General features: G+C 43.9%; 1 protein-coding gene across 1 annotated transcript in view; it reads right to left on the reverse strand.

Annotated features, from left to right (window-relative positions):
• Window positions 1-726: 726 nt before the first annotated feature.
• Window positions 727-14,609, reverse strand: part of hacl1 (2-hydroxyacyl-CoA lyase 1) — a 76,529-nt gene continuing 62,646 nt past the window's right edge. The window contains exons 16-17 of the mRNA XM_080216899.1: window positions 3,764-3,950; window positions 727-1,305 (exon numbers count right to left, since the gene is read on the reverse strand). Coding sequence (XP_080073025.1) covers window positions 1,273-1,305; window positions 3,764-3,950 — 220 coding nt within the window. The 3' untranslated portion in view covers window positions 727-1,272. The remainder of the gene's footprint in view (window positions 1,306-3,763; window positions 3,951-14,609) is intronic.

A 14,609-nucleotide genomic window follows, 5' to 3' on the forward strand; every position in this document is an offset into this window, starting at 1 on the left:
CTTTGAGTGAAGAAGTTCCTCCTCAACTCCGTTCTAAACCGCTCACCCTTTATCTTGAGGCTGTGCCCCCTAGTCCTACTGTCCTTTCTGAGCGGGAAGAGTCTCTCCACCTCTATCCTATCCATCCCATTCATCATCTTATATGTCTCAATGAGATCTCCCCTCATTCTTCTAAACTCTAACGAGTACAAGCCTAGTTTATTCAGCCTCTCCTCATAGCTCAACCCCCTCAACTCCGGTATCAGCCTAGTAAACCTCCTCTGCACTCCCTCCAAGGCCAAAATATCCTTGCGTAAGTGCGGCGACCAAAACTGCACACAGTACTCCAGCTGCGGCCTCACCAATGCCCTATACAGCTGCAGCAAGACGTCCCTGCTTTTATATTCAATCCCCCTCGCTATGAAGGCCAATTTTTTAAGTTTTACATTTGCAATGTGCTTAATGTTAGTTTTCATATAATTGATCCAGTAAACGATGATATGCAGACACAAAGAAGACCTGGTTTTGATTGATTGCCTCCAGAATGAATTGCATAAACACTTGGCAATGTCACTTTGAAATTAATGAAAGACCTTTGACTGCTTTCTTCAGGAGAGGTTAATAAAAGGTACATTGCGATTGTATTCAATTTCTCAGGCAGTGCAACACTGAAAATAAATAATTATACTATGAATACGCAAGATTTAATAACCAAGAAACTCACTTCAGGCACAATAAAATGGTACTTAAAATCATTTATGTTTTTACTTCACTAGAAGTACAATTTCCTAACTAAATTACACTGGAATATTACGTAAACAGGGGCTTATTTTCCATTTTGTAAACGAGGTTATCTGGTAGGTACAAATAATCTGGTATTTTACAGTCATTTATACAGTTTAAAAATAGTTACCTGTGTTACTTACTCATTGTTCATATACTGATCACTGACCCTGGGTTAAGTCTGCTCTCCAACCCTGCTGAACTTGCTATTTTCTTTAGCAAGACAAAATATTAAAGTTAAATATTTAGAAACATTTTAGGTCATACTCTCAGCAGCATTAGAAAGTTAATTTATTCCAGTTCAGCTAATTTGGAACCGACAGTAAACTAAAGAAAACATATGAATACAAATATCCAATCTTGCCAAAATTTCATATTCTAAATTCTTGTGAGAAATTATGAATTAGATTTTTTTTTACAGAATCGTATTTTTTGCAGTTTCTCACTAACACAAGAGTTCTAGTTAGCTCGGCCTGATTCACTTTGCTTTGGTATTGCCGATTATTCATTTCACATATTGGAACGGGTCAGCCAAGTGAAATCCTGAAAGCAAATAAGACAAGAGCATAAAGTCAAGAGTGGTAAAAGATTATTTGGCTCTTTGCCCTATAAAAATCAAGTAATGCTATTAATATATCACTTAACGGTTGTCAATCATTTCACCCTGATAAACATTTAATAGATCATGAAAATATATTGTGACTATTCATTTTCATAAGATCATAAGACACAGGGACAGAAATAGGCCATTTGGCCCATCGAATCTGCTCTGCCATTCAATGAATTGATGACTGATCTGAAATACTCCTCAACTCTACTTAAGCCTTATCCCCTTAATCTTGATTCCCTTACTGACTAAAAAACCTCAGCCGTGAACATACCTAATGAGCCAGCTTCCAAAGCTGTAAAGAATTCCACAGATTCACTACCCTCTGAGAGAAGAATTTCCTCCTTATTTCTGTCTTAAATTGGCAATCCCTTATTCTGAAATTACACCCTCTAGTCCTAAACTCTCCTACAAGAAGAAACATCTTTTCAGGTCCTCTGAGAATCCTAACCTCTCATTTTCCTAAACTCCAGTGAGTCCATCCCAAGCTATTCAACCTCTCCTCACAAGAATATCCCTCCACACCCAGGATCAACACTGTGAATCTTCTCTGGACTGCCTCCAATGCTAGTATCTCTTCCCTAGCTAAGGGGACCAGAACTGTTCACAGTATTCCAGGTGTGGTCTAACTAGTGCCTTGTAACCAAACCTCGCGGAAGTTGATCATGATTTCCAATAGCTAGTTAGATCTAAGACACGGATTGGAACTGCAGTGGTCTTTCCCTCACATGCATGTGTGCATGTAGAATGAATTAAATGAAATCTGAAAGCACAAAAATAATAACTTCTTCCCTATTCAAGATATAACAAGGATTTTGAACATACACTAAGACGTCTAACCTTCACATACATATTATGAAGGCATTCATAGTAGCTGGCTATAGGTCTCCAAGGGGTCTGGCACCTGGAATGCAGTTAGCATTTCTTGGGTCCCCCTTTGCTGTGATCTTTGCTCTGGAGTGGCAGCTCGATGTGGGTGGGTGGCAGCACAGGGGGTAACTGAGAAGTCAGGCCGCATGGGCAATGTAGGGAACTTTGGCATGGGGTGGTGATTCATAGAATCATATTCTACAGTGCAGAAAGAGGCCATTTAGTCCATCGAGTTTGCACCAACCACAATCCCACCCAGGCCCTACCCCCATATCACTACATATTTACCCGCTAATCCCTCTAACCTACACATCTCAGAATACTGAGGGGCCATTTTAGCATGGTCAATCAATCTAACCCACACATCTTTGGACTGTGGGAGGAAACCCGAGCACCCGGAGGAAACCCACACAGACAGGAGGAGAATGTGTAAACTCCACACAGACAGTGACCCGAGCCAGGAATCGAACCCAGGTCCATGGAGCTGTGAAGCAGCAGTGCTAACCACTGTGCTACCATGCCGCCTGAAGCAGCATGAAGGCAAATGGACCCTCACACGGTGGGATGACGAGTGCAGTCAAAATAAATCGCACCCTCAGTGCAAGTGTAGCCTCAGAACACGAGCTGTGTGGATATGAAGTGCCATTGGTCATAGAGGCCAGGATATCAGCTATGCAATCTTATCTTATTGAATCTTGGGATCTTATTGAAAATTACAGGATACTGCAAGACCTGGATAGAGTGGATATGGAGAGGATATTTCCATTAGTAGGAAAAACTAGAACCAGAGGGCCCAACCTCAGGCTAAAGGGACGATCCTTTAAAACAGAGTTGAGGAGGAATTTCTTCAGCCTGCGTGGTGAATCTGTGGAACTCTTTGCCACAGAAGGCTGTGGAGGCCAAGTCACCGAGCGTCTTTAAGACCAAGATAGATAAGTTCTTGATCAGTAAGGGGATCAGGGGTTTTGGGGAAAAGGAGGAGAATGGCGATGAGAAAAATACCAGCCATAATTGAATGGTGAGCAGATTCGATGGGCTGAGTGGCCTAATTCTGCTTGAGACTGAGGTGACAGACTAAACAGAATCAAATACCAGGTTGTTGTCAATGCTGCTGTCACAATGGTTGTTCAAAGTTTAACCAGTTCGCTAACTTTAACTCCTTGAAGAAAAGCACATGACCTGTGTTATGCGGACGCCTGGCTGTGAGTTGAAAACTCAATGTCTCAGCAATCTCAAGAGGATCCTGTGTCTAACAATTCCACAGGCACTAAGTTAATGTGTTACGGTAGTGATCCTTGTGGACCATCACTTCCCATCCTCTCCCTTACACAAAACTGATGTAATATATTCATGATGAAGACCATAATCATCTCCACAGGAGGTCACTCTAAACAATGGATACTGAATATGTTGAACTCTGCTTGTGTTCACTCTCAACAGAATCAACCTCTTTCAACACCAAAAAACAAATGGATTTCAAAATCATTACTTGCACACAGAATACATTCCTCCAAATGCACTTACTTGTTTCTTTCTGTCAGATGATGGATCAATCATCACATTAATAAGTGATGGCATTTTCTGCTCTGCCAAACATGCAGCAAGAGCTTTCTGCAGCTCCTGCGGTGCCTTTACAAAATAACCTTTTCCACCAAATGCAGACATGACCTGTTCATAGTGGGCATTGGGGAGCAGGGAGATGGGTGGAGCTCTGAAAAAGATTGAGGGAACATGGTACTGAACATGCTCATCAATAAAGAAAAATAACCACGTCATATCTTCATTTATTTTTGTTGAAATATGAGGCTAATTACATCAATTGTGCTGGTTTCACATTTGAGACAGTTGTTTTATTTTTATTTATTAGTGTCACAAGCAGGCTTACATTAACACTGTAATGAAGTTACTATGGAAAATTCCCTTCAGCAAAAGGCTATCAAATTTTATTTAAGAATATCCTTAAGATAAGATCATAAGATGAGCCATCAGCATTTAGCTAATGACATCATTGGAAAGCAAGTTAGACTATTTCAATACTGCACCAAAGTTATCAGTCATGTGCAATGACAAATAAGGTACAGAAAAGATTTATTATAAATTGAAAGACTACAATAAATCCCAAAAACTGTTAAAAATAATGAAGGATTCGTTAGAAGCTTAATAGAAAAGAAGATCCTGGACAATTGTGGTAGCAGTGGGAATAGCTTTTTCACTTATGTTTAAAAGGTAGAGTACTGCCAAAGACTGTACTAGTCACTGAAGGATGCTTAAGGATAGGTTAGAAATGATTCATGTTATGATCCCCATAGAGGCCAACAAATTTTAGTAACCAATGCGAAGGAATCACAAGACATGATTTCATGTTAAGACTTTAATTGTAACAAACTAAAATCAATATCAACTAAACGCTACCCAGGAGACAACTAATACACTAAACTTCAAAAAAGATATTTCCCCTTAACTTCATAACACAACCAAAGCTCATAGACCACATTTATACATTACACTACGCTCAGCAGAAATGTAGGACTGGATTTTATGGGGTGCCATATTAGGAAGGCAAATGGTATTTTGGTCTTCATCACAAGCACCATTGAGTACAGGAATAAGGATGGCTTGCTGCAGTTATACAGAACCTTGGTGAGACCTCACCTGGAGTACTATGCACAGTTTTAGCCCCTTATCTAAAGAGGGATATACTTGCGAAAGAGGGAGTGCAACTGAAGTTCACCAGAATAATCCCTAGGATGGTGAGATTGTTTTAAGAGGAGAGATTAAGGAAACTGGGTCATTAATCTTCAGAGTTTCGAATAGTGAGGGGTGACCTCATTGAAACTTTTACATAGCAGGTTGAATGTAGATAAGATGCTTCCCGTAGTCTAAAACCAGAGGACATAATCTCAGGATAAAGGGTAGGCCATTTAAGAGTGGGATGAGGAGGAATTTCTTCACTTTTGCTGGTGCAGACAAGGTAGGCAGAATGTCCTCCTTCTGCATCATAACAATTCTGTGACTCAGAGAGTGGTGAATCTTTGGAATTCCCTACTCCAGAGGACTCCGGAAGCTCAGTCACTGAGCATGTTCAAGACAGAAATCCATAGATTTGTAGAAACTAATGACATCTAGGGATATGGGGATAGTGCGGGGAAGTGACATTAAGATAAATGATCAGTAATGATCAAACTGAATAGCAGAGCAGGCTTGACAGGCCAAATGGCCTGTTCCTGTTCTTATGTCTTCTCATGCACAACTGAGAGCATTGTTCTGTTAATTACATTGCTCATGGTAGATAGGGATATTGTTGGGGTATCTCAGAGGCACAACGGTTAGCACTGCTGCCTTACAGCACCAGATGGGTGGGCCCGAGTAAGATGCTCTTCCGGAGAGTTGGTGTAAACTCGATGGCTGAATGGGATCCTTTTGCACTGTCAGAATTCTATGGTTCTGTGGTTGTTTGGAAAAAAATAAGGAACTTTTAAATCAGGTTGCTGTCCCAGGTGATGTGCATCTGATGGTTCTTAGGAAAATGAGACAGGAGCTTTTGTGAATCCATTACCCTTATCTTTAAAAGTTCACTGGAATCAAAGCCTCTCCTCAGACTAAATGGAAGCTGACATATGCCAATTTTTAAAAAGGGGTTACAGCAGAATCTGGTTAATACGGGTGGCACCATGAGGTCACTGCTGCTACCACATAGCGCCAAGGATCCAGGTTTGATTCCAGCCTTGGGTGACTGTCTGTGTGAAGTTTGCACAATCTCCCTGTGTCTGCATGGGTTTGCACCAGGTGTCATAGTTTCCTCCCACAGTCCAAAGATATGCAGGTTAGTTGAATTGGCCTTGCTGAATTGCTTCTTAGTGTCCAAAGATGTATAGGTTAGGAGGATTAACCTTGCTAAATTGCCCCTTAGTATCCCAAGATGTGTAGGTTAGGGGGATTAGCTATGGTAAATAAGCAACGTTAGGGTGTAGGGCAAGGGAGGGGTGGGCCTGGTAAGATGTCCTTTTAGACAGTCGTGTGAACTGGATGGGCCATATGGACCCATCCTGCACTGCAGGGATTCTGTGGAAATATAAACCCATTAGCTTGACATCAGTAATAGGCATCATGCTCAAAAGGAATAATTATGCATATATTATATAACCACTTAGACAAAGAAGGACACCCAACACAACTTCCAGAAAATAAATTACATCTTACCAGTCTGAATGAATGTTTTCAAGAAATCAAAGAATGAAAGCAAGGAACAAATGGAGATTTTTGCACAAAATGATTATCTGACCCTGTGCCAACTAATTGCCAGAGTTTTTTTCAAAAGTAATTTCCCTGCCTTACACTCTCCTTATAATCTTACATCTCCAAACATGAAACACCTGAAGAAATCCAGTCAACACTCAGCTTTTAAGGTGTGCACAAGAAAAACAAAATATAGATTTGATCCATGCACATTTCCATTTATTCAATTTACTGTGGTCCAACAGATGTATGAATGTAAAGGCAAAATACTTCAGCTGGAATCTGAAACAAAAACAGAAAATGCTGGAGAAACTCAGCAGGTCTGACAGCATCTGTGGAGAGAGAATAGAGCCAATGTTTCAAGTCAGGATGACCCTTTGTCGGAGCTGATATATGAATATGATACTTTTGCCATCTACATGATCAAAGCATGTTATCAATGAAGATAAACTTCTGTCGAGTCTTCATTTCCAGACTATCATTACTCACTTTTACAATGAATTCCACACCACTGAACAGAGGGTCTTAAAGAGATCACTGTCATAATGCATTTTAAACAGGTGATGCAAAGATCTGCATTTGAATAGATCCCAACCTGATGGCAGGATAACTGATTTCATTGAACAGCCATTAAAAACTGCAGGATTAGTAACACTAACAGCCTTTAATTCACCATTTGAGCTAAAAAAAATTATAACGACATCCCAGCAGTTGCACAGCACAAAGCTTCCAACCCAAAATATGAGAAAATCTATTTAAAAAGTGGATAAATTTGTTACCAAAGCAAAATAGCAGCATAATATCAAGACTATTATTAGGAAAGGAAAGAAGACAAGCGATGGGAAGCTTATTTGCCAGGAGGGAGGAGAAAAATTAGCTATTATTGCAATGTTAGTGACCTGGAATAATAGCTTCATTATCAAAAGGCCACTTCATCTAATGGCAAGGCAAAGAACATACTGCACCACCTTAAAACAAATTATACCCATAAGCAGAACTGGGATTTATGATCGCCGGATGAAAATCTAACATACAATGTCTTGGCAATCCTTTAGTACAGTGGCTGTACTGATGTCCCAGATCAAAGAGTTCAGTGGTTTCAACTGTTTGTTTTCTAGACAAATGGCTGAATGAAAACTGACATGAACAATACTGGTTTTGTTCCCCCATCAGCCTCGCAACATGCAATGTGAAATCCTTCGACAGCGCTGTGTCACTATGCTCCTACACCTGCTGCTCTTGTAGCATCAGCTGCACCTCCCAGAGGGCTCACTGGACAATTGTATCTCTCTGTATACTGTCATTCTGATTGACCAAAATTCAATTTTTTTCAGAACAATTTGGAGAATGGGTCAAAAACACCCTTCACAACACAAACAAACAAAAACTGTTGGAAATATGACAAGGAATGAGTAGAATCTTAGTCAGAGAGCTGGGTTTTACGAAGGATTTTAAAGACAGAGAGGGACATGGAGAGGTTTAGGGAGGAAGTTCTAGAGAATCAAGCCTAGACAGCTGAAGGCATGCCCACAATGGCTGGACAAAGGGCCAGAGTTCTTTATTTGATGGAGAGCTGACGGGGTTTTCACAGTAGCCTCATTGCACTGTCAAAGTATGCCTATTTGTGACACTAATAAATAAACTTTCAAATGTTTAAGAAGTTTTTACAGAATTAGGGAAGGGCAAAGATTACAATGCACCAGGTGAACCCCCCCCGCCACCCCACCAACCCACAACACCCCCCCTCCCTTTCAAGAACAGACCTTTCCCTAGGCACTGATCTTCTTCCTGTGTGCACCCATGGGGTTCCAGCCCTCTGCTCTGGCACCCATAGCCCACCCGCTATATACTAACATAGCTTGGATTTCACAATGGACTGCAGCCCCTGCTCAGACTGTCGGGTAGCTGTGGGCACATTCTGGCATCCTGAACTCAGCTGAAAAGCACTCTTCTCCAATCTATCCTATTATTTACCAGCAGCGATGTCACAAGAGATCTGGGTTGGAGCTCAGTAAATGAAGCCGCAGCTTTAGTACTAATTAGGTAGTTAGAAAGTCAGCCCAGCACATGAGAACATCACTGCAGCAATATTTTTAAATACATCATTCAGCGTCTCCAAATACTACGATGTTTTCATAGGGGGGGAATGGACAGATACGGACTGAGCTAGGGCAGAAGGCATCACGGTCAGCATGAGCTCGGAGGACTGAAGGGCCTGTTCCTGTGCTGCACTTTGCACTGTTCTTTCAAGATCGAAGAACGTGGTGGCATAATAAAAGTATGAATATATCATTTCTGCAAATTCTAACCAGAAATCGCACTTGCCATTACTTCCATAATTTTATAGGGTAGAAAAACAAAACGTGTCATCTTCCAGGAATTGGGACTACCAAGCTTAAGTTACAATATATTTCCATTTGAAGTCAGACGCAGGATTAATTCCCAAAGTTCCAGCACATGTTTCAAACATATCGGAAGAAATGGCTGCAGTTACTGAGAGGGGAGCCGGAGTGGGGGTGGAGGTTTGTTAATGAGCTCTGTAATGTACATTAATGAGATCTCCAACGTATGTTGATGAACTGTCCAATAGAGACTCATGAGTTTCCCTACAAGAGATAAGCGAGCTGTCAAAACTGTTACCCACATCAGTTTGAGTCTGAAGGAAGGCTGTTATTTCCAATTCCTCCTGGTAAACAGTCAAAGTTGGCATACTGGGATGGACAGAATCTACAACATTGGCTACACACATTCACTCCAAGCAGATCAGGCAACTCAGCCAATCTGCAAGCACACGAGGTGGGTGGGGGCAGGTCAGAGATCAAACACATGGCTCATTGTCCAGCTACAAAAGAAATACACAGGACTGAATTTTGGGGCTAGGCTGCGGAGGGGACATCCACTTGGGACCAATATCAACCAGCCACATCTGAACATCCAGCAGCTAACCAATTAGCAGTCAGGAGACACGAGGGCCAACCCCTTTCTATACAAAGGCTGCATCAGGTCACATAGTGGCTGGTGCAGTGTCAGAATTAAATGGCTATCATTACTGAATATAATGGAAAGCTGAGTGACATGGTGGCACAGTGCTGCCTCACAGTGCCAGGGACCTGGGTTCAATTCCGGCCTTGGGTCACTGTCTGTGCGGAGTTTGCACATTGTCTCTGTGTCTGCGTGGATTTCTTCTGGATGCTCTGATTTCCTCCCACAGTCCAAAGATGTGCAGGTTAGGTGGATTGGCCATGCTAAATTGCCTTTTAGTGTCAGGGTGACTAGCTAGGGTAAATGCATAGGATCATGGGAATAGGGCCTGGGTGGGATTGTGGTTGGTGCAGTCTGGATGGATCAAATGGCCTCCTTCTATTGGATTCTATGGAGGTAGGAAAGCAGCATCCAGAATGGCAGAGAGACAACTCCATGTGGCCCTACAGTTCAGCGACAACTCCCTGTATGAACAACTCCAGGCACAGGAAGGGTGGAAGATCCTCTTCCCCAAGAACAGGAGGAAGAGACTGGTCCACGTGGCGGAGAGGGCCTGGACAGAATCAGAGACAGTTAGCAGCCATGGGGTCACCCCCAGAAACTGGATTCTGTGCCACAAGCACACATCAGTGACCTCATTGGCTCTGCCAAGCTGAGTAGCCAATACCCTTTTCCTTTTGGGGCTTGCATGTAGCAATATACCATTTGGTACAGAGGGAGTAACCACCCAGTCAGTGGCAAAGGGGTCAAGCAGTAATTTATCCGGTTGGAGACATGGCCAGTCAGTGATCCTGGAGATATGCATGGATCTACATAACATTGCCTTTCCCACGAGTTCTTTGCAGTTGTGGTAAGGCTTGTGGGGCAGGTACAGGAAAAGTCTGTGTCTGCTCCAGGTCCCCATTCTTCTCAAACAGGATGTACAACTTTGTGTTGTAAGGTTGGAGAGTGGCTTCCTTCTGTATTGGGGGCTCCACTCAAGGCCTTTCAGACGAGCACAACAAGTCCTCAGTCCCTTTGCCGGTGACACCAGCACTTTGAGTAGCTGTGATGTGTGTTCAGGAGCTTGTCAGCAGCCCGGGTCCCTCTGGGTCAGGAAGCCAGAGGACGTCTGTCACAGTTAACCCAAGCCACCAAGCAGCCTGCCTCCATAACTGCTGACAGTGCACTGTTGGAAAACACATAAGAAATTTAAGAAAAGTACCTAGCCACTTTTGGGATGCACAGGTAAATAGGTAATCAAATTGTGAATCCTCACTTTTCTTGTTGTATTAAATAAAGGATAAATGTGTTGCCATTACAGCTCCTTCCATTCTTTGCTGTGCAATGAGATTACAGTTATATCCTGACTCATTGAAGGGACTACCACTGAGGGACCAAGTGTGGATAGTTAACGCCTTACCTTTGCCTCTGTCGTCTGTAACTGGGCATTGGGTAATGGAATAGTGAATGCAGAAGTGACAGCAGCGCTGCAGAAAGGTAAGGCTTCATTTGTATTGCTCCAAAGGTCGCAAAGGTCACCTGAAACATCTTTCCATTAGCGTGTCCCAAGCCTCCCTTGTAAGTATCTCGTTATACTTTGTAATGTGTTGTCCCTGGGGTCCTTCATCATGCATTATCCGGTCAGAAGCTTCCTCCACAGCCTTAGCATTGGAGGAGATATTGCTATCCTTAAGATCCTCATTGTTCAACAGCTCCCCGCTCTGCAACACCAGCATTTGCAGTACACAGCAGGCCATCACAATATGCAAGACCCACACTAGAGCATACTGAAGAGCTCCACAAGATTGATGAAGGCCTTCAGAAGGCCAACGGTCCGTTGGTTGGTCACTCAAGTTGGCCCACAACAGATGTGGTATCTCACTCCTGCATCTGTGCATGGGTTCCTCTCAGGTGTTACTAACCATGTCCTCAGTGGGTGGACTTTGTCTCCAAGTATGCATCCCTAGAGGCGGGAGGGGGTCGGAAAACTTGGGACTGTAAATTATGTAAGTATCATGGCAACTTCCCAGGAACACATGAGGACATCAAGGGCCAGCCATCAGTTTTCATCAACAAAGGGGCCCAATGTACAACTTCTCCAGTTATACATTGGGCCCCTTTGTTGAAGAAAACTGATGGCTGGCCCTTGATGTCCATGTGCACCCACAGAAATCCATTCATGGCCCTGACTCCAATGGCACTCTCACTAGATCAGTGAGCAAACATGATGACCCTCTTGAACAGAGCATTGGTCACATCACTGATGTACCACAGACTGCATGATTCCACACAGATCTCCAGTAGATCCCTGAGAAGATCCAGAGGCGCAGTAGTTCAGCGACACGGTGACTTTCAGTGCAATAAGGATTGGGTTAGCCACCACGTCCCATGGAGCTCAGATTGCCCTGCAGCATGACACAGAGATCAGTGACAGTTTCGCTGTGGAGGCACAGTGTTTGGGAAGTGTGTTGCTTGGATGATTATAGGAAGCTGAACCTTGGACGGTACAGTCCTTCTGGAGGGTTGCTGCTCTGAAGGGGGCTCTTCTACTCTCCAGGGACTGGTCTCCTTATGTAAGAAAGAATATACTTGCCATGGAGGGAGCCCAGGGAAGGTTCACCAGACTGATTCCTGGGATGGCAGGATTGTCGTCTGAGGAGAGATTGAATCGTCTAGGCCTGAATTCACTGGAATTTAGCAGATTGAGAGGGGTAGGTCTGCTGAGGAACAGTGGAGGATTTTTAAGGAGATCTTTCTTGGTGCTCAGCAGAAATTTATTCCGATGGTCAGAAAGGACTGTAGGAGGAGAGGTAATAAGCCGTGGATAACGAAGGAGGTGAAGGAAAGTGTTAAATTAAAAGCGGAGGCGTTTAGAGTAGCTAAGAGTAGTGGGCGAGAAGAGGATTGGGAGAGGTTTAAATGTCAACAAAGGTTGACAAAGAATTTGATAAAGAAGGGTAGGAGAAACTATGAAGCTGGGCTAGCGCTTAATATAAAAAAGGATAGCAAGAGTTTTTATAAATATATAAAAAGGAAGAGGCTGGCTCGGGTGAACGTTGGACCCTTAGAGGATGAGAAGGGGGACTTAGTGGTAGGGGATGGGGATGTGGCTGAGGTCTTGAATAACTTTTTTGTTTCGGTCTTCACGGAGGAGGACGTGAATAATTTGCCGGGTGTTAGAGATGGAAAGGTGGTAGGACTGGAGGGTCTCAATGACATTATTGTTACTAGAGAGGCGGTGCTCGACAGACTGGAGGGACTGATTGTGGACAAGTCCCCAGGACCGGATGGAATGCATCCAAGGGTTCTAAAAGAAATGGCGGAGGTGATAGTGGATGCCTTGGTGGTTATTTTCCAAACGTCACTGGATTCCGGGGAAGTGCCGGAAGATTGGAAAACGGCTAATGTTACGCCGTTGTTTAAGAAGGGTGCCAGGCAAAAGGCAGGGAATTATAGGCCGGTTAGTTTAACGTCTGTCGTAGGTAAAATGTTAGAATCCGTCATCAAGGAGGAAATAGCGAGGCATCTTGAGGGGGATTGCTTGATAGAGCAGACGCAGCACGGTTTCGTTAAGGGGAAGTCGTGTCTGACAAATTTATTGGAGTTCTATGAGGATGTGTCTAGGGCGGTGGATAGAGGAGAGCCGGTGGATGTGGTCTTTCTTGATTTTCAGAAGGCGTTTGACAAGGTACCTCACAAGAGGTTATTGCAGAAGGTCAGGGGACATGGAGTTGGGGGTAGGGTGTTAGCGTGAATAGAGGATTGGTTGTCAAATAGGAGGCAGAGAGTGGGGGTCAATGGGTGCTATTCGGATTGGCAGTTGGTGACTAGTGGAGTGCCCCAGGGGTCGGTGCTGGGGCCTCAGCTATTTACCATTTATATAGATGATCTGGAGGAGGGAACCGAGTGTATGGTGTCGAAATTTGCTGATGACACCAAGATTGGTGGAACGGCAAATTGCGCGGAGGGTGTGGAGAGTCTACAGAAGGATCTAGATAGGCTGGGCGAATGGGCCAGGAACTGGCAAATGGAATTTAATGTTGGCAAGTGTGAGGTGGTCCACTTTAGTAGGAATAATGGTGGGAAGGATTATTACTTACGTGGCGAAAAACTGCAGCAGGCGACGGTGCAGAGGGACCTCGGGGTCCTTGTGCATGAGTCGCAAAAACCCAGCTTGCAGGTGCAGCAGGTGGTCAGGAAGGCGAATGGGATGCTGGCCTTCATGGCGAGGGGGATTGAATATAAAAGTAGGGAGGTCTTGCTGCGGCTGTATAGGGCATTGGTGAGGCCGCAGCTGGAGAACTGTGTGCAGTTTTGGGCGCCATACTTACGCAAAGATATTTTGGCCTTGGAGGGAGTGCAGAGGAGGTTTACTAGGCTGAAACCGGAGTTGAGGGGGTTGAGCTATGAGGAGAGGCTGAATAAACTAGGCTTGTACTCGTTAGAGTTTAGAAGAATGAGGGGAGATCTCATTGAGACACATAAGATGATGAATGGGATGGATAGGATAGAGGTGGAGAGACTCTTCCCGCTCAGAAAGGACAGTAGGACTAGGGGGCACAGCCTCAAGATAAAGGGGGGGTGGTTTAGAACGGAGTTGAGGAAGAACTTCTTCACTCAAAGGGTGGTGAATCTCTGGAATTCTCTGCCCGTTCAAGTGGTGGAGGCTGCCTCGCTAAATATTTTTAAGACGCGGGTTGATGGGTTTTTGATAAGAGAGGGGATTAAGGGTTATGGGGAGAGGGCGGGAATGTGGAACTGAGCCACGACAGATCAGCCATGATCTTATTGAATGGCGGGGCAGGCTCGAGGGGCTAGATGGCCGACTCCTGCTCCTATTTCTTATGTTCTTATATATAATTGAAATGTATAAAATTCTGACAGGACTGGACAGACTGGATTCAGGAATGTCGTTTCCTGTGGTTGGGGAGGCTAGAAGATGAGATGGCATGGTGGCACAGTGGGTAGCACTGTTGCCTCACAGCGCCAGGGACTCAGGTTCAATTCCAGCCTCGGGTCACTGTCTGCATGGAGTTTGCATATTCTCTCCATGCTTGCATGGGTTTTCCTCTGGGTGCTCAGGATTCCTTCCATCTTCCAAAGATGTGCGAGTTAGGTAGATTAGCCACGCTAACTTGACCTTAGTATCAGGAGGATTAGCAGGGTAAAT

The sequence above is a fragment of the Carcharhinus amblyrhynchos genome, chromosome 2, assembly GCF_965287045.1.
Source record: "Carcharhinus amblyrhynchos chromosome 2, sCarAmb.v2.hapA, whole genome shotgun sequence".
Lineage (NCBI taxonomy): Eukaryota > Metazoa > Chordata > Chondrichthyes > Carcharhiniformes > Carcharhinidae > Carcharhinus > Carcharhinus amblyrhynchos.